The 19,673-nt window shown below is 43.0% G+C and overlaps 1 protein-coding gene across 1 annotated transcript in view; it reads right to left on the bottom strand.

Moving 5' to 3' along the window:
- Window positions 1-384: 384 nt before the first annotated feature.
- HEATR5A (HEAT repeat containing 5A) overlaps window positions 385-19,673 on the bottom strand; it is a 154,185-nt gene continuing 134,896 nt past the window's right edge. The window contains exons 30-35 of the mRNA XM_044271730.1: window positions 17,481-17,628; window positions 13,844-14,116; window positions 11,955-12,179; window positions 11,730-11,872; window positions 6,187-6,400; window positions 385-3,427 (exon numbers count right to left, since the gene is read on the bottom strand). Coding sequence (XP_044127665.1) covers window positions 3,126-3,427; window positions 6,187-6,400; window positions 11,730-11,872; window positions 11,955-12,179; window positions 13,844-14,116; window positions 17,481-17,628 — 1,305 coding nt within the window. The 3' untranslated portion in view covers window positions 385-3,125. The remainder of the gene's footprint in view (window positions 3,428-6,186; window positions 6,401-11,729; window positions 11,873-11,954; window positions 12,180-13,843; window positions 14,117-17,480; window positions 17,629-19,673) is intronic.

The raw sequence follows: 19,673 nt of genomic DNA, 5'->3' as shown, positions 1-19,673 counted from the left end.
AGTGACCCTGCTGCCTCTATACCGCCATGACCAGCTTCACCCTAACCTACTATGTCCTTCTTCCATACTATGTAGATTGTAAGCCCTCACGGGCAGGGCCCTCTCTCCTTCTGTACCAGTTTGTAACTCGTCTTGTTCATGCTTAGTGCAATTATCTGTATTATGTATGTATACCCCTTTTCATATGTACAGCGCTATGGAATGAATGGTGCTTTAATAATAATTATTAATAATAATAGGGACTTTTTTCTCACCCTAAATGTATGCATTAGACAGTGTAGTACCTGTAGAGAACAAGCAATATTTAAAAAATGCATTGTAGGCATATTGATGTCCCCTGGATTGGCCAGAAGACAGACCTGTAGAATAAAACACGGAAAAGTGTGTATGTTAATGCAACTTTATTTAAAAGTGGAATCTTCTTAGAACTGCATCAGGGTTCAGTTTAACCATTATTCGGGTGTAGTGTTTAAGAAAGGATTAAAAATACAAACTTAAAAAGTACGAAAAATACAGTACACAAACTCATAGCAGCAGCTGGCAGACCAATCACATCTGGTTTTGTCAGTGCTCAGACACATTGTTCACAGTTAATAACACGGCATTATATTCACACCACATGCAATTGTATGAACATTAGGACAGGTACACAAAACACACAGAGACAGACATTTCATCTAGTGTTGCCAATTTTGAACATGAAAAAATATTCGTAAAAATGTGCAATTAAAGCATAGGATTAAAACTGTAAGAAAATAAATGGAGATCACAGTTATTTTGCATACTAATGTAAATTCACAGTAGAATTGAAGAGGTTATTTTTGTGTGTTACAATCGTATGCTTTGCATGCAGAACGGATTTCACAATATTAGACAATTTAACAGTTATCTTCATTTTATGGAAGAAAAAAAAAACGCTCCATCCCACATTAACATTGGCTACATAGTCAGCAAATGTACATCTTTGGGAAATATCTTCATTATATTTTTCTGGTTTTACTTTTATTCTGTTGTAGAAAATATATTGCTACTTTAAACAGTAAAAAGCAGGACATATGCATCTCTTGATTATGAAGTCCTTTTACATGGACTGATGATCTGGCAGATTATCAGGAATGAAGCAGACATTCCAGATAACTGCCTGATCATCAGCGGGGATGAGGGCTGCGATCACCTCCACAGTATGAGAACGAGTGACGGCAACTGCGATTGATTGTCCTTATACAGCTGCATTGTTTTTGGGCAGCAGATCTTCGTTTAGACCGCACAATCTGTTGCCCAGAAACGATAATTTAATTGTCTGCCTGATCGACAGTTTCACCTGATGAACAAACGTTTTGCTTGTTCATTGGGTGATCGACTACTGTCGGGAACGAGCGTTTCAGGAACATTCGTTCCCCATAATCTGCCTATTGGGACATGTAAACCCGCCTTTACATGCAGCAATAACCTCTGCTCTATGAGGACAAGCTTGTTCCCATAGAAAATGACTGTACCTACACAGCAGATCATTGTTTAGACAGTACGATCTGCTGCATAGGAACAATGATTTTTGGTGCATTCATGTCTGTGGAAACAGCTGAACAGCCATCTTTGACTGTTTTCAAAACTTCCGTTGAGGGAAAAGGAGACAGAAATATACTGCCATGTCTCCCTTTGGTATCAATAGCCGGCAGCTGCTTTACCAGGTGGGTTAGGTGACTGCAGTACTTCACATAGGTGAGTGCCCCAGAGTCTGAACCCTGGCACATAATGCAGTTTGGGTACAGTTTATATATGTCCACATTGGTACAGGATACAAAGAGTAAGTTTAGAACTTTTCTTTTTAATTTTAGAATCCCCTCCTGTTTTTTTTTCCTGTTAAAAAGCTGCTTTAATGAACTGTACTAAAGCTGTACTGTGTGTGAGCATAACCTGAAGAAAAGCAAGGCTGCAAACAAGCCAATCAGGCTCACAGCCTTGAAGAGTACAATGTTGTCATCCAAAATCAGATCCATCAACAACAGTTACTCTCTTTGGTGACTATCCAAGAAAACACTGATGTGGATTGTCATTTTAGGCTATGTGTGATCACAAAGCACAAAAAGAAAACCCTGCTTTATTGCAAAACAGGGTAAAAAAACTGAACAGTAAATAAAATGGCAAAAAATTTTAAGAAGATATATTACACAGCTAAAGATATTCTATTTACTGACATATCTGATAAGCAAAGGTTATTGGGCTCGTAAGTCCCACAAACTCCAAAAACAAAAGGGGGCACAATGCTTTGTAGAGAGTAAAAGCTGAGACTGGTGTTCTCCATAGCCTTACTGTATATGGTAACCCTTGATGTGCATTACACAGTCAAAAATGTGGTGGAGCCTGACGTATCAGAAAACTACAACTATCAATAAACTAAAATGAAGTAAAATGCTACACGCTGTAGTCAGTCATTAACCCTTATAATATCCCTAATGCAATCACACTACAAAAGGTTGATTCAGGTAATGGACTAAATGCTTTGCTTTGGTTAACTTAGCAATGAATTGCAGTACAGGAAAAAAACACAACGTAGAAGTAGTAGTTCTGCAACTAAAAGCAGGACACAGTATTCGGTACGGCAGTGCAAAACAGAAATTTTGATAGTATTCTTCAATATGTCATTGCCTGGATTGCTGATATTTTTTCTGCAGTGTATGTGCTATGTTCACGAAATCCATCTTATTACATATGTATCCCATATATAAAAGTGCTACCAAGTGCAAAGCAGAGAAACGCAACTTCATTCTAGGGAGAATGGTTCTACACCAACATTTTTGCCTATTCCTCCTTTAATCGCCCTTTATTACATTTGCACTTTTACAATTCGAGTAATTTAGTATTGAAATGGTCTTGAGAAACTGCTATTTAATGCATCAGGTGAAACCACTAGGTCAATGAAAGTGTTACATTAATACATTTAAAAAAAACAACCAGTTTGTTAAGGCATCGGCTTATTAAGATGTATTAACTTGTCACATACTGAAAAACTTTCACTCCTTTCATTAACTGAAAGACCTGCATGTCTTCTCTGTGTCACAGGCACTTCTGATATTAATTGTAAAAGCTGTGAGCAAGCATTAAGGCTGCAAGGAGTGGAGGAGATTTCACAAAAAGTTTGTCTTTAGCTGGATGCTTGGGGAACCTTGCCCCCCTCCCCTGATAACACGAGGTTTAGGTTTGAGGCTTTCTTGATTTCCTCGAAGAGCAGCCTCTAGGCGAGAGCGTAGTGCTGTGGAAGAATTCATTAGATGACGAAACTGATCCGGATGGCTAGTGCCAAACTTCGTAAGATTTTGAAGGCCAAAGTCATGAAGAGCTCTGGAGCATGGGGATGCAGAACAGAGTGTATTTTCATCCAAAAGAAAAGAGATGAGTAGATGGAATACCATAGACACAATGAGGGGACCTGCAGAACACAAAGATAACATGACTTATTAATAATATCAAAACCAGAAACTAAAAACACCATATATATATATATATATATATATATATACACAGTACAGACCAAAAGTTTGGACACACCTTCTCATTCGAAGAGTTTTCTTTATTTTCATGACTATGAAAATTGTAGATTCACACTGAAGGCATCAAAACTATGAATTAACACATGTGGAATTATATACATAACAAAAAAGTATGAAACAACTGAAAATATGTCATATTCTAGGTTCTTCAAAGTAGCCACCTTTTGCTTTGATTACTGCTTTGCACACTCTTGGCATTCTCTTGATGAGCTTCAAGAGGTAGTCACCTGAAATGGTTTTCATGTCACAGGTGTGACCCTGTCAGGTTTAATAAGTGGGATTTCTTGCCTTATAAATGGCGTTGGGACCATCAGTTGCGTTGTGGAGAAGTCAGGTGGATACACAGCTGATAGTCCTACTGAATAGACTGTTAGTTTTTTTCTTGCCAAAATACAAATTCTAAGTAAAGAAAAACAAGTGGCCATCATTACGTTAAGAAATGAAGGTCAGTCAGTCCGAAAAATTGGGAAAACTTTGAAAGTGTCCCCAAGTGCAGTCACAAAAACCATCAAGCGCTACAAAGAAACTGGCTCACATGCGGACCGCCCCAGGAAAGGAAGACCAAGAGTCACCTCTGCTGCGGAGGATAAGTTCATCCGAGTCACCAGCCTCAGAAATCGCAGGTTAACAGCAGCTCAGATTAGAAACCAGGTCAATGCCACACAGAGTTCTAGCAGCAGACACATCTCTAAAACAACTGTTAAGAAGAGACTGTGTGAATTAGGCCTTCATGGTAGAATATCTGCTAGGAAACCACTGCTAAGGACAGGCAACAAGCAGAAGAGACTTGTTTGGGCTAAAGAACACAAGGAATGGACATTAGACCAGTGGAAATCTGTGCTTTGGTCTGATGAGTCCAAATTTGAGATCTTTGGTTCCAACCACCGTGTCTTTGTGCGACGCAGAAAAGGTGAACGGATGGACTCTACATGCCTGGTTCCCACCGTGAAGCATGGAGGAGGAGGTGTGATGGTGTGGGGGTGCTTTGCTGGTGACACTGTTGGGGATTTATTCAAAACTGAAGGCATACTGAACCTACATGGCTACCACAGCATCTTGCAGCGGCATGCTATTCCATCTGGTTTGCGTTTAGCTGTACCATCATTTATTTTTCAACAGGACAATGACCCCAAACACACCTCCAGGCTGTGTAAGGGCTATTTGACCATGAAGGAGAGTGATGGGGTGCTGTTCCAGATGACCTGGCCTCCACAGTCACCGGACCTGAACCCAATCGAGATGGTTTGGGGTGAGCTGTACCGCGGAGTGAAGGCAAAAGGGCCAACAAGTGCTAAGCATCTCTGGGAACTCCTTCAAGACTGTTGGAGGACCATTTCAGGTGACTACCTCTTGAAGCTCATCAAGAGAATGCCAAGAGTGTGCAAAGCAGTAATCAAAGCAAAAGGTGGCTACTTTGAAGAACCTAGAATATGACATATTTTCAGTTGTTTCACACTTTTTTGTTATGTATATAATTCCACATGTGTTAATTCATAGTTTTGATGCCTTCAGTGTGAATCTACAATTTTCATAGTCATGAAAATAAAGAAAACTCTTTGAATGAGAAAGTGTGTCCAAACTTTTGGTCTGTACTGCATGTAGAGAAAAAGAAAAAAAAGCAGCACACAATAAGCAGAGGTGCAAATCCTCCTGGGGACCTGAGACCAAGATCCCAAATGTATAGAGAAAAGAAAGAAAGGCAGCACTCCAAATTGTGATGCAAAAAAGTGGATGGTTTATTCACCCATCTAGCAGCAACGTTTTAGCTCTCTCTTTGGAGCCTTTGGCCAGCTGAATAACATTTGCAAATCAGCATACATAAATAGTGCAAATAATTAGCAGAGTTCCAAATTGATATATAACAATAATAATAAGGTGCAAGTGCATAAGTAATATAACCATATAAGAAGTATAATTCATCTATCTTCATAATTCAAACCCCCATAGCTGTGAACATGATCATACAAATTCCATAACATGATTAATACAGTGCAAAATCACAAAATATACATGATTGGCAATCAAGTGTGATAAAGTGTAGAAAGTGTATCTCAATAATAAATCAATTAAAACATTAAAAACCTTTGAATGGATAACGTTGAGCCAAAGAGACCTGGTGGGAACTGTTGGTGTCCGGAAAAGCAGTCGGCCATTAGACCAGAAGCCTGGCTGTCATGGAGAGCACTAAGAATAGGCAGCGATCTATCCTACAACCCCTTAGTGATCACCGTAAAAAAGCATATGGGTGGTCACTAAGAGTTTAAAGTCTAATATTATTATTAACTTAATAATAGTTAACATTCTGCAAGATCTGCATTTCAATCAACATACTTAGGCAGGGATCAACAACCTTTGGCACTCCAGCTGTTCTGAAACTGCAACTCTCAGAATCCTTCACTTCAATGGGAGTTAGAAGAACAGCCAAGTAAGTGTACGTGCTGAGAGTTGTAGTTTCACAGCAGCTGGAGTGCTGAAGGTTGCTGATCCCCGCACTAAGGTATGCAGATTTACTTGCAGTTTTAGTAGGTAAACTGTGGTACAAATTAAGATGGAGCATGGTAAAGCAGGACTTATCCTAATGATATAAAATATCAATGATTAATAAAAGCTGCATCTATATAACAAATCTGACACTTACGGTTCTCTTCCAGACTGGCAGTGATAAGAGCCTGCAGCAGTCGCACACCTTCCTGCAGGACTAAAAGCTCAGCCTGGCTTTGAGGTTTTCTGCTATCTGCATGACTTAAATGATGTACGACACGAGGTGCCAAGTCACAAATATATGGGGCAACAACATTATGAGCAGGATGCTGGAAAATCGACAAGATCAGACGGTAGCATTTTAACTGCTCCTAAAAAAAAATATATATATATTTTTAATTAACAAGATTAGAAATGGAACTTGACATTACACTTCTACTTGTTGACTGCGGCACTATTAAAACTATCTACTATTGCATTAGTACATTTTATTATACTTTTATCAGACTCAGGATTTCCTCTTTTTTGAAATGCTGCAGTTGACCACATTCTCTTGCACAAAATAATTTATTTCGTCACCCTTGAAACAGACTTTAACTGCCGTTCTATTTTTATTTTTGTAATGTATAGGGGCAGTGATGCCGACCATTTTTGTAATATACTTTAATTACTGAAATCATACATTTCTATTAGAAAAATAGCTCTAAAGTGGCCCATTTTGAGCCTTAGCAAAACCCATCTGTCTTCTGTTTACATAACACAGTCAATGCTGAGCAGGTCTCCACTGTTATGTAAACAGAAGACGGATGGATTTTGCTAAGGCTCAAAATGGGCCACTTTAGAGCTATTTTTCTAGTAGAAATGTATGATTTTATTAATTAAAGTATATTACAAAAATGGTTATTATCACTGCTCCTATCTCTTATAGCATATTTTTCACCCTATACGAGGCACCGGCCCATAAGACTCACCTAGGTTTTAGAGGGGGACGATAAGAAAAACATATTTTTCATTACACCTCAGGTCAGACCAGCAATCAGTCCGCCAATGTTAATCAGACCCCAATGTTAATAAGGCCCCAATTAGACCTCAGATCAGACCCATAATCAGACCTCAGCTCACACCCAAAAGTTACCGACCCCCAATCAGACCTCAGATATGAGCTCCAATATAAATAAGACCCCATTTAAACTTTAAGATCAGCCCCCATGCCTCTTTTGACTAGCCTTAGTCTCATATCAGCCCCCACTGCCTCTTTATAAACCCCCACTGACTATTTATTAGCCCCCATTGCCTCTTTATAAGCCCCCTATTGCTTCAAATGAAAAAATAAAAACAATCACTTACCTCTCCTGGACGTCACAGCTCCTCACCATCGCGATCCTCTTCATCCGGCTGTCGTCACAGAGCGACTCAAGCTGTGTGCAGCCCTGCACAGTCGACAGCGGAGGACCAGGAAGCGGTGAGTACAGATCCTTCACCTCTTCCTGGTCCTCCGGTACTAATGAGCGCTTCCATAATGGAAACACTCATTAGTAATTTTTCCCCACTTTGGGGGGGAAAAGGATCTTATGGGGTGAAATATACAGAATATAAAAATAAGTTTCTGTCTGTCCTGACATCTATCTGTTCTATGTGCGACCAAACGACTGAACCGATCTTCACCAAATTGCACACACAGGTACATCAGGTGTCTGGGAAGGTTTTAAACCGTGTCTCAGCTCTCTAGGACGTACCGTTCCTGAGATATTCCCCAAAAAATACCAGGATTAGCCAATAGAAGCCTGCAAGTCTTACACTTATATCATAACTGCCATACACACGGTCACATGTCCCTTATCAGCCAATAGAAGCTCGTAGGCCCTTAGTCTCCACATACACACTCCAGGTTTCCATAACAACCCGGCCATTGTTCTTCACTGCTGTAGGTCAGCTTTAGGCTAGAGCTACATGACGACATGTGTTGCACGACACATGGGGCACAACTACACTACGATGTCGCACAACAATTTTTATAATGATAGTCTATGGTGTTGCACTGCGACATGCTGCGACTATGATGCGACAGTCACAGAAAAAAACATCTTTGATTTTTTGCAACTGTCATGTCGCAGTGACAGCATGTCGCAGTGTGACACCATAGCCTATCATCATAAAAATTATTGCACTACATTGGTGCGACAAAATGTTGCGCGACACATGTCGTCGTGTAGCCCTAGCCTTAAAAGGGTAGGGCGCTGTGGAGATCACTGTTAAGGGGGCAGGGGCCACTATTAAAGGGGCAGGCACTGTGGATGTTACTGTTAAGGGGGCAGGCCGCTGTGGAGGTTACTGTTAAAAGGGCAGGGACCACTATTAAAGGGGAAGCTGCTGTGGAGGTCACTGTTAAAGGGGCGTTCACTGTGGATGTTACTGTTAAGGTGGCAGGCTGCTGTGGAGAAAACTGTTAAGGCGGCAGGGTACTGTGACGTCACCGTTAAGGGAGCGGGGTACTGTGGAGGTCACCGTTAAGGGAGCGGGGTACTGTGGAGGTCACCGTTAAGGGAGCGGGGTACTGTGGAGGTCACCGTTAAGGGAGCGGGGTACTGTGGAGGTCACCGTTAAGGGAGCGGGGTACTGTGGAGGTCACCGTTAAGGGAGCGGGGTACTGTGGAGGTCACCGTTAAGGGAGCGGGGTACTGTGGAGGTCACCGTTAAGGGAGCGGGGTACTGTGGAGGTCACCGTTAAGGGAGCGGGGTACTGTGGAGGTCACCGTTAAGGGAGCGGGGTACTGTGGAGGTCACCGTTAAGGGAGCGGGGTACTGTGGAGGTCCCCGTTAAGGGAGCGGGGTACTGTGGAGGTCCCCGTTAAGGGAGCGGGGTACTGTGGAGGTCCCCGTTAAGGGAGCGGGGTACTGTGGAGGTCCCCGTTAAGGGAGCGGGGTACTGTGGAGGTCCCCGTTAAGGGAGCGGGGTACTGTGGAGGTCCCCGTTAAGGAGCGGGGTACTGTGGAGGTCCCCGTTAAGGGAGCGGGGTACTGTGGAGGTCCCCGTTAAGGGAGCGGGGTACTGTGGAGGTCCCCGTTAAGGGAGCGGGGTACTGTGGAGGTCCCCGTTAAGGGAGCGGGGTACTGTGGAGGTCCCCGTTAAGGGAGCGGGGTACTGTGGAGGTCCCCGTTAAGGGAGCGGGGTACTGTGGAGGTCCCGTTAAGGGAGCGGGGTACTGTGGAGGTCCCCGTTAAGGGAGCGGGGTACTGTGAAGGTCCCTGTTAAGGGAGCGGGGTACTGTGAAGGTCCCTGTTAAGGGAGCGGGGTACTGTGGAGGTCCCTGTTAAGGGAGCGGGGTACTGTGGAGGTCACTGTTAAGGGAGCGGGGTACTGTGGAGGTCACTGTTAAGGGAGCGGGGTACTGTGGAGGTCACTGTTAAGGGAGCGGGGTACTGTGGAGGTCACTGTTAAGGGAGCGGGGTACTGTGGAGGTCACTGTTAAGGGAGCGGGGTACTGTGGAGGTCACTGGGTACTGTGGAGGTCACTGTTAAAGGGTTTCTACCACTTCGTTTTCACATAATTAGGTGTCAGATACTAGCGATCCGCTAGTGTCTGCTCTGCCAAACAATCCTAATATAATAGCTTTTGGGGCAGCCGTTTCGCAAAAAAAAGAACTTATATTGATATGCTAATGACCCTCTAGGTGCTATGGGGGCGTCATTAGCACCTAGAGGATCGGTCTACCTTCACAAGATGCTGCCGCCCAGCGCGTCCCTCCAGCCCGCCCGTCTCCTCCGGAATGCGATCAAGCGGACGACTTCTCGCGCATGCGCCGTGCGCGTCAGTATTCGGCGCATGCGCAGTGAATGTCCGACCACTTCCCTGCTCAGACATCTCCACTGCGCCTGCGCCGATGGAGCACTATGACGTCATCGGCGCAGTGGAGATGTCTGAGCAGGGAAGCGGTCGGACATTCACTGCGCATGCGCCGAATACAGACGCGCACGGAGCATGCGCGAGAAGTCGTCCGCTTGATCGCATTCCAGAGGAGATGGGCGGGCTGGAGGGACGCGCTGGGCGGCGGCATCTTGTGAAGGTAGACCGGATAGTGTCTGACACCTAATTATGTGAAAACGAAGTGGTAGAAACCCTTTAAGGGAGCGGGGTACTGTGGAGGTCACTGTTAAGGGAGCGGGGTACTGTGGAGATCCCTGTTAAGGGAGCGGGGTACTGTGGAGGTCCCTGTTAAGGGAGCGGGGTACTGTGGAGGTCCCTGTTAAGGGAGCGGGGTACTGTAGAGGTCCTTGTTAAGGGAGCGGGGTACTGTGGAGGTCACTGTTAAGGGAGCGGGGTACTGTGGAGGTCACTGTTAAGGGAGCGGGGTACTGTGGAGGTCACTGTTAAGGGAGCGGGGTACTGTGGAGGTCACTGTTAAGGGAGCGGGGTACTGTGGAGGTCACTTAAGGGAGTGGGGTACTGTGGAGGTCACTGTTAAGGCAATGCGGTACTGTGGCGGTCACTTAAAGGGACGGGTGCTGTGGAGGTCTCTGCTTAGGGGACAGGGAACAGTGGAGGTCTCTGCTAAGTAGACAGGGAACAGTAGAGGTCACAGATAAGGGGTCGGTCCCCTATAAAGGTCAGTGTTAAGGGGCGGGGTGCTGTATAGGTCACTGGTAAGGAGATGGGCCCCTGAGTAGGCCACTGTCAAGGAAGTGGTGTGCTGTGAAACTCACTGTTAAAGGGGCGGGCTGCTGTGAATGTCAAAGTTAAGGGGATGGGCTGCTGTGGGGGGCTGTGGAGTTAACTGTTAAGGAGGTGGGGTGCTGTAGAGGTCATTGTTATGGAAGATACTGTCAATATCTTTCAACAACACACATAAACATTAAATGAAATAGATTAAATATACCCGTGCGAAGCAGAGTCCTTCTGCTAGTCTCTTACATATATATAAAAATGAGTTTATGTCTGTCCCGACAACTGTCTGTTCTTTATGCGCGACCAAACAACTGAACCGATCTTCATCAAATTTGTCACACAGGTACATCAGGTGTCCGGGAAGGTTTGAGACCAGGTCTCAGCTCTTTAGGACATACCGTTCCTGAGATATTCCCCAAAGTTTACCTACATTAGCAAATACAAGCATGCAAATCTTTCTCTTCAAATCCCAACTGCCATACACAGAGTCACATGTTCCTTATCAGCCAATAGAAGCTCGCAGGTTTCCATAACAAACCAGCCATTTTTCTTCACTGCTGTAGGTCAGCTTTAGGCTAGGGCTACACAATGACATGTGTTGCTTGACAATATGTCTCACGGCACATAGGGGACAACTACACTGCGACATTGATGTCACACGACAATTTTTATAATGATAGTCTATGGTGTTGCGCTGCTACATGCTGCGACTATGAGGCGACAGTCACAGAAAAATCCATCTTGGATGAATTTTTTTGCGAGTGCCGTGTTGCGTCGCAGCATGTCACAGCGCAACACCATAGCCAATCATTATAAAAATCATTAAATGAAATAGATGAAATATACCCGTGCGAAGCCGGGTCCTTCTGCTAGTATATTATACAATATTATACAAAAAAATAGAATGGCTGTTACACTTTAGGGTAATTTTCATTTCTGAGATTCATACCACTGCAGAAAGAACTTCTGCACATTCTAAGCAATTTTAAAAGGTGAAAACTGAAAGAAATGCCCATGTATCCCTGCTACAGCTTACATTAGGGTCCTTGCTGTCAGTGCAATAACGAAATCTCTGTATACAGGCATTCTGCAATCCAGGCTCGCACATCACCTCTGGATTAGCGGACAGAAGGAATATTGTTAAAGCAGTCAGCAGGGCTATTCTGTCCTTTTCTTCATCTGGAAAAAATGACAGGCAAACGACAATTATAAGCACAGTCTTAGATGTGAGAATTTGGTTTGTAATTTTAAAAAGGCATACCTGAATCCCAGAACAGAAGCGTGGTGGATGCAGAACTGCGTAGAAGACTGTTCCATGAGGCTCTGGTTTTCTCTACTCGCGACATTGGAGATGACACAATAGCTTTTAAGGCTTGCAAAACAGAGGTTACTGCTAGGGACAGACGCCCATCAGGGTATTTTTCAGATGTGTACTGTAAAACACCCACCACTAGGTATAGCAGAGTAGGAAGGATTGACACGCTGCCTGTAGAAGGAGATTATTATATATAGCGATTATGTAGGAGACTGATACCAGGATCTGAATCCAACAACCAACCTACCTTATCTATATCTCTCTCATTTGTCTAATTATCTATCTTTCTCATCTATCTATCTAATCAAATCGAATATAATCTATCCCTTCAAATCTACCCATCTACTACTATCTAATCTATCTATTTTAAGTATCTTGTCTATTCTATCTAGCCATCTATCTAATCTGAACATAAACTGGCCACACACATTAAAGAGCTGTTGGCAGCAGGCTTCTCTCTCATGCTGGGTCTAATTACCAGATGTGGATTCAGTTACATATTTATTCCCAGAATTTTTGGTACAATCACTCAGAATTGCAGAATTGAGAAAGCTCGTTGGAAGAATGAGTGAAACGTTTTCAAGAAATCTACAGTACGTCCAGTTGCCTTGATTTATTCTTTACAGATATTCTCTCCCAATCCTCCCATAGACATGCATGTGTAGTGAATGGGGAGAGGGAAGAAAGCTGCTGTTAGACCCCTCTGGCAGTGCTCATCTCCCCATTAACACATTCCCTCAGACTTTCCTTCATCTTGTAAAAACTCTGTAGAAATGTTTAAAGACAATCTGCAGTCTACAGGCATCATACATGGCGGTCTACAGTTTTCCAACCTGCTACAGGGGTACATACTACGATTATGTTGCCTGCCCCCTATAAACAATTTAGCCTAGGAAAGTACATTAGGAAATTATATAAAAATCATGTTCCGTCACATATGATCTTAAATACCTGTAAGCCTAAGTCACATTTTAAAGGTGTTATCTGGGAATTATTTTTATACTCATTGCAATGCAATGTAACTTGTTTTTAAAGGTGGTTTCATGATATTTATTTTCAGGATAGTTCATTAATATCAGATTGGTGAGGGCACAATTCTTGGCACCAATGCCAATCAGCTGTTTGAAGGGGCCGTGGTGCTCATGCCGTGTCCTGCCATCTACACTGTAGTGGCGGTGCAGTGTGATTACAGCTTCTTCTCCAGTTCAGTTGAATGGGAGTTGGGATGGGGCAGAAACACATTCAATAAGTGGCAGCTTATTACACCATGAGTAGGTGTAAAAAGGCTTTCGTTTATTTTATTCCTGGATAACCCCTTTAAGGAGGTTTTGTCACAAAGTACAGTCTGCATTTTTGAAACCAGCCCCTGGATCTAAATACTTTTGTAATTGCATGTAATTAAAAATGTACTATAGTCAGTGAGCTATCTAATAAAATGTATCCGTATAGCGCCACCTCCTGTTAGTTCTTCTCCTTTTTTTTTTTTTGTCTGTCTCACTGAGCAGGTCGCATGCCCTAAGGTTACATCTTCAACTGCCACTGGCAATATGTTCTGCTAGAAGCTGTGGCAATTGCAGGAAGAAAGCTGCAGCAGAAAGGACACATCCCCTGAGCAGCCAGGCTGAAGATAATCTAGCAGAGCAATTGGACAGTGAATATGGACATCTCTGGAACCATGTGAGGTACATGGCTGGTTCTAACTTTTATTTTTTTAGATTGTAGCAGGTATTGTTATGTGATATATGATGTCTGATTTTCAGTTTTGACATGAATCATGAATAACCCCTTTCAGTAGTCAGCAAGTGCATCCAAGTTCGACAATTTTTTTTACTCACCTTCTGGAGAACAGAGGAACGGCAGCTCTGCTAGAATGCTGAGAGAAGCAGAAATGAGCAAGTTTGAATCATGTGATAGAGGTTGCTTTGTTGCATGTCTTCCAGTAATACTTCCTGAGAGGCGAGGACTGAGCTGGGGTAATTGTCTGATGAGGATACAAAGGCATAACTCCAATGCAGCAAGTACTAGGGAACGCCCAGCCACCAAGCCACCAGTATCATGTCCTTCCCCAAACTCTGGTAATGTTTCCTTCTCCTCAGCTCCATCGTCGACTAAATGAAAATGGAAACAAATCATGAACACTGATGTCAATAAAGTTATGCTGACCCCTCTTGTGAAACATACAATATTTGTTCTGTTCTCTAGACACCTTCAGTTAATGATCATGCCTTTTCAATGTCCTGCTCCAATACAAATTTCCACAAATTAGTTAAAATATAATACAACAGGTCTTCAAAACACAACTAAACATGATTATGGGGCGGCCATATTGCCTGAGCTGCTGTTAAGAGAGATGCTTTACGGCAGTCAACATGGACCATAGACACAGGAGTCTGGATAGGATGTATTGAATCCTATGGGATAGTTTTCTAGGCCTGTTCTGTGATCTGTGCAGAGGTCAGGAGGGAGTAGATAAGCTTTGACATCACCTACTGTGAATGGTGGATCCTGTGTTATCTATACAGTGTGTTCACAATTATTATGCATTATGCATTAATTATATTTTTCTCAGATTTTCCTAAATGGTCGATGCAAATGACAGTCAGCATCATTTTCAAGTCATGAATTGTTGGAGTATAACATTTTGTTGAAAAAACCTCCCAATGATAACAGTATTTTTTCACAAATTAAAAAACTCTAAATGCAGTGTTCCAAATTATTCTGCACAACAGAGTTTCAAAACATTTTATAGGCTGTAAAGAACTGAAAATGGTGTTTTGTTGAATTTGTAGCATTAAGAGGTCACATTTACTGAAATCAAAAGCTATTTCAATCAAAAACATCTTAACAGGTCAAGTTACATGTTATCATAGGACCTCTTCTTTGATATCACCTTCACAATTCTTGCATCCATTGAACTTGTGAGTTTTTGGAGAGTTTCTGCTTGAATTTCTTTGCAGGATGTCAGAATAGCCTCCCAGAGCTGCTGTTTTGATGTGGACTGCCCCCACCCTCATAGATCTTTTGCTTGAGCATACTCCAAAGGTTCTCAATAGGGTTGAGGTCAGGAGAAGATGGTAACTACACCATGAGTTTCTCTTATTGTATGACCATAGCGGCTAATGATTGAGAGGTATTCTTTGCAGCATGAGATGGCACATTGTCATGCATGAAGATGAATTTACTAAGGAAGGCATGGTTCTTGTTTTTGTACCATACTTTGCCGAGGTAATTTTCACATCTTCAGGAACCCTGAAGGAACATACCATCTCTCTCCCCACGATTCTGACTCAAAACATGACTCCACCACCTCCTCGCTGATGTCGCTGCCTTGTTGGGACATGGTGGCCATCCAACAACCATCCACCTGAACCATCCAGGGTTACACGGCACTCATCAGTAAACAAGATAGTTTGAAAATTAGTCTTCATGTATATCTGGGCCCACTGCAACCGTTTCTGTTAGTGGGCACTGGTTAGGGTTGGCTGAATAGTAGGTTTATGCACAACTGCACGCCTCTGGAGGATCCTTCACTTTGAGGTTTGCGGAACTCCAAAGGCACCAGCAGCTTCAAATACCTGTTTGCTGCTTTGTAATGGCATTTTAGCAACTGCTCTCTTAGCTCCAATGAATTTGTCTGGCAGAAACCTTCCTCATTATGCCTTTATCTGCACAAACCCGTCTGTGTTCTGAATCAGCCACAAATCTCTTCACATTACGATGATCACGCTTACGTTTTTGAGAAATATCTAATGTTTTTGTACCTTGTCCAAGGCATTGCACATCTGATGCTTTTTGGCAGCAGAGAGATCCTTTTTCTTTCCCATACTGCTTAAACCTGTGGCCTACTTAATAATGTGGAATGTCCTTAAAGGGAATCTGTCACTAGCAATTTACCCCAATTTTTTTTTTTCATGAATCCATGTTTAATAAAGTACCTTTTTTCCATCTGTCTTGTTCTTTTTATTGTGAGTCTTGTCATTTCTTCAAAAAAATCGATTCTTATGATATGCAAATGACGCTGGGACCCCCACCTATATCGAGAACGGAGCCCCTGTGCATGCGCTGCCGCCCTCCATTCATTTCTATGGGGCCGCCGAAAATCTGCCCCAAAGAAATGAATGGGAGCATGGGCCGCGCATGCGCAGCACGTCCCGTTCACTTCTATGGGAGAGGTGGGGATTAGCGCTTGGTGGTGGACGGACCCGGGGAAATCCGGGGTCCTCCAGCCACAGCGCTCCCTGCTCCGTTCTCAATATAGGTGTGAGTCCCAGCGGTGGGCTCCGCACCTATCAGACAATGGAGGCATATCCTAGTGATATGCCTCCATTGTCTAAGATGGGAATACCCCTTTAAACCGCATAAGCCTGGTTCCTGGTTTTCCAATAGCTCATTTGCAAAAAATTAAGGGAGCATTCACACGACCGTAAGTGTTTTGCGGTCTGCAAATTGCGGATCCGCAAAACATGGGTAGCGGCCGTGTGCGTTCCGCATTTTGCGGAAAGCACATAGCCGGCGCTATATAGAGAATGCCTATTCTGCGGACAAGAATAGGACAAGCTCTATCTTTTTTGCGGGGCCACGGAAAGGAACAACGGATCCGGACAGCACACGATGTGCTGTCCGCATCTTTTGCGGCTCCATTGAAATGAATGGGTACGCACCCTTTCCGTAAATTTGCGGAACGGATGCGGATCCATTTATATATACGGTCGTGTAAATGCTCCCTAAAAGTGTTCATTTCTCCTGAACGCTGGCACTGACAATAAAAAGAAAGGTATCGATTTACTCAGCTTCAACAACCCTATCAGGCTATATGCTTAGTTGAATAGGGTTGATCCTGGAGACAGAGCCACTTTAATGGACACCAACAGAGAGGGGGCGTGATGAGGAGATAGTATATCCTTCAACTGCTTCCATCACATTATACAATATATTCATGGATACGACCACCTTGTAATCCATTAGTGCTGGTGGTGCTTGCACACTATAGGATAAAACACCACTCTCTCTGGTGGCTGGGACAATGGGAATGCATATAGGCTAGTGCTTTTTCCTATAGTGTGCAAGAACGACCACCACTGATGTAGGGTGGTCGTAAGCATGGAAACGAGCAGTGTATAATGTGATGGAAAAATAAATCTAGCCAACAAAGGAAGCAATACGGAAAATTATAATACAATTAGAAAGTCCCTCGAATTAACTTTCTCTACATAATAAATGCTATTTGCTGAAGTGAGACAACCCGTTTAAGCTGCCAGCTTGATATAAATCTAGCAGACCAATGATTGAGGAGATCTCTAGATCCATGTGAGGTACAGGGCTGGTTCTAGCTTTGTTAGAAAGATTGTCATGTACTATATGATGTCATTTCATTTTTTACATTAGTTATGGGATAACTCCTTTAACATAAAAACTTGATTTAAACAATGTCATTTTCTGATGACACCTTCCCTTTAACTTTAAAAGACCTACCTTCTGCACTCCTCCTTCTCTCTTGTACATGTTCTTGAGTTGCACTCAAGATTTGCTTTGCAACTTCTAAGGCCAGCAACTGTATTTCTGAGGACTCTCGCATTAACAGCAATCGGTGCAATACAGAAATCAACTCAATGGCAAGTTCCTAGGAAACACAAGGACAGACTTAATGATTCCTCAGGGAAGAAGAGACAGCTTGCAGTTCAAGTACATAAAAATCCACATCTTGCATCAATCACCATTGACAAAAACAAAAGAGCTGAGCTATGAAGGATTTTGTAAAGCAAAGACTGGTTCGTCTATACAAGAATAAAAAAAAAAACTAATGGCACTCTATAGTGCAGGAACCTCTCAAAGCGGTTGTTTTGTGGTATTTTCCACACTTTTGTGTTGTAAGCAGGGCTGTGGAGTCGGAGGCAATTTCGGGTACCTGGAGTCCGAAAAAAATGAACCGACTCCGACTCCTACTAAATTTAAATTGAAAAAAAAAAAAAAAAGCAAGTTTAAATGTCCCAATTCACAAAAAGTTATAATTAATTACTGTATTTTTCACCCTATAAGACGCACCTAGGTTTTTGAGGAGAAAAATAAGAAAAAAAATATTTTGAACCAAAAGGTGTGCTTTTGGTGGGTTTTGAACTAATGGTGGTCTGCATCTGTGGATTGCACTGTTATAGGGGCATCTGTGGATGACACATATATAGCATCTTATCTTATGTGTCATCCACAGATCCCCCATAACAGTGTCATCCACAGATCCCCCACTAACTTTTTGTCAGTCAGGAGGCCGGGCGGGCGCTCGCAGCGTAGCTCACTACGTCACGTGCCTGCGCCGCCTGCTTCATTCATAAAGTGGGCGGAGCAGGCGCGTGACGTAGTGAGCTACGCTATGAGCGCCTGCCCGGCCTCCTGACTGACAAGAAGTTAGTATTAAATAGTACAGCGCTAGATTTAAGATGATTGGAATACTTTAAACAATACCCACAAGTTCTGGGCACTGCTGATAGATTACAGAAATGCTAAAAGTTTATTATTTTAAGGTAGGTACCACAACCCTCTACAGGGCCATACTGGCACCTTCACCAGGCAGCTTACAGAATTGAAGTGTCTTGCAAAATTTTCAGCTTATTTGGTAATACACTGTAATGCCCAAAAATATTACCTTTGTGACGGTGTAAAAACACCTGAATGTGCAAGAACATTTTCTTACAGGGGTATCCACAAAACACATTACTATACACCTATATTTTTTTTAAATGATGTATTAATACGATATATATGCACTATAAATATTGTTCGTTTTTAGGTAATTTTCTTTGTTCTGGTAGTAGCCCTTGCTGTTTCTCCTGTGGCCACAATTCTAGGAGCTTTAAGAGGTTGTTTCTCCTCAGACATTGGAGGAATATCACTTGGACCTCTGGGACCTGCTCCTATCTCCAGAATGGGACCCCCAAAGTGAACGGAGGGCAGCTCTACATGCGCGGCTGTGGCGAAACCAACCTTGCCACTGGGTTTTGGAGAGGGCTGTTTAAAAGCCTCTTGCCTCAGGATTATGGCCCATAGTAACTTTAAAGGAGAAGACAGACCGGCCGCACCGCTTAAATCTGTCTGTGGAATTGTATTTTATGTTATTATGCGTTCGGTTAAATTGTATGTTATGTGAGGGTACCCAGATAGCTAATATTATTGTATTTGTGTATTCTGAGTGCCATTCACCTAATGATATGCACTCAGACTTGAGCTATCTAGGGATATGTTAAATGTCTGTGTTTGCTGTGGGGGTGTGCCATTGTGTGTTTAAATAGTGATGTCTGTCCTGTTGTCTCCACATGTGTATTGGTGATCTCCCTTTGTCCTGAGAGATAATTGGATTGCCTTTGGTTGTCTCCGGGACAGAGAGGAGGAAACCATGATGCATTGTGGGGATGTGTTGTATCTGTCCTGTGTCGCAGTCTCCCTTCTGGTCCTCTGGGGGCGTGAACGATTGGTTGCTGTATTTACATTGTATGTGTTGTAAATTACTGATTGGTTGTATTTCAAAACCCTGAGGGCGGACCTGTATTTGCAACAACTGTAATAAAAACCAGGCTGGGTGTGCCAGCACATCAGACCACTGCTGACCCTCAACACGGAGCCTTGTCTCGTTATTGGGGGGATTCCCTGTATGCTGTTGGAGACTGATTGCCAGGA

Source organism: Bufo gargarizans, chromosome 11, assembly GCF_014858855.1.
Source record: "Bufo gargarizans isolate SCDJY-AF-19 chromosome 11, ASM1485885v1, whole genome shotgun sequence".
NCBI lineage: Eukaryota > Metazoa > Chordata > Amphibia > Anura > Bufonidae > Bufo > Bufo gargarizans.
The sequence above is the reverse complement of the archived record's forward strand: the minus strand, read 5'-3'. Positions and strand labels throughout refer to the sequence as shown.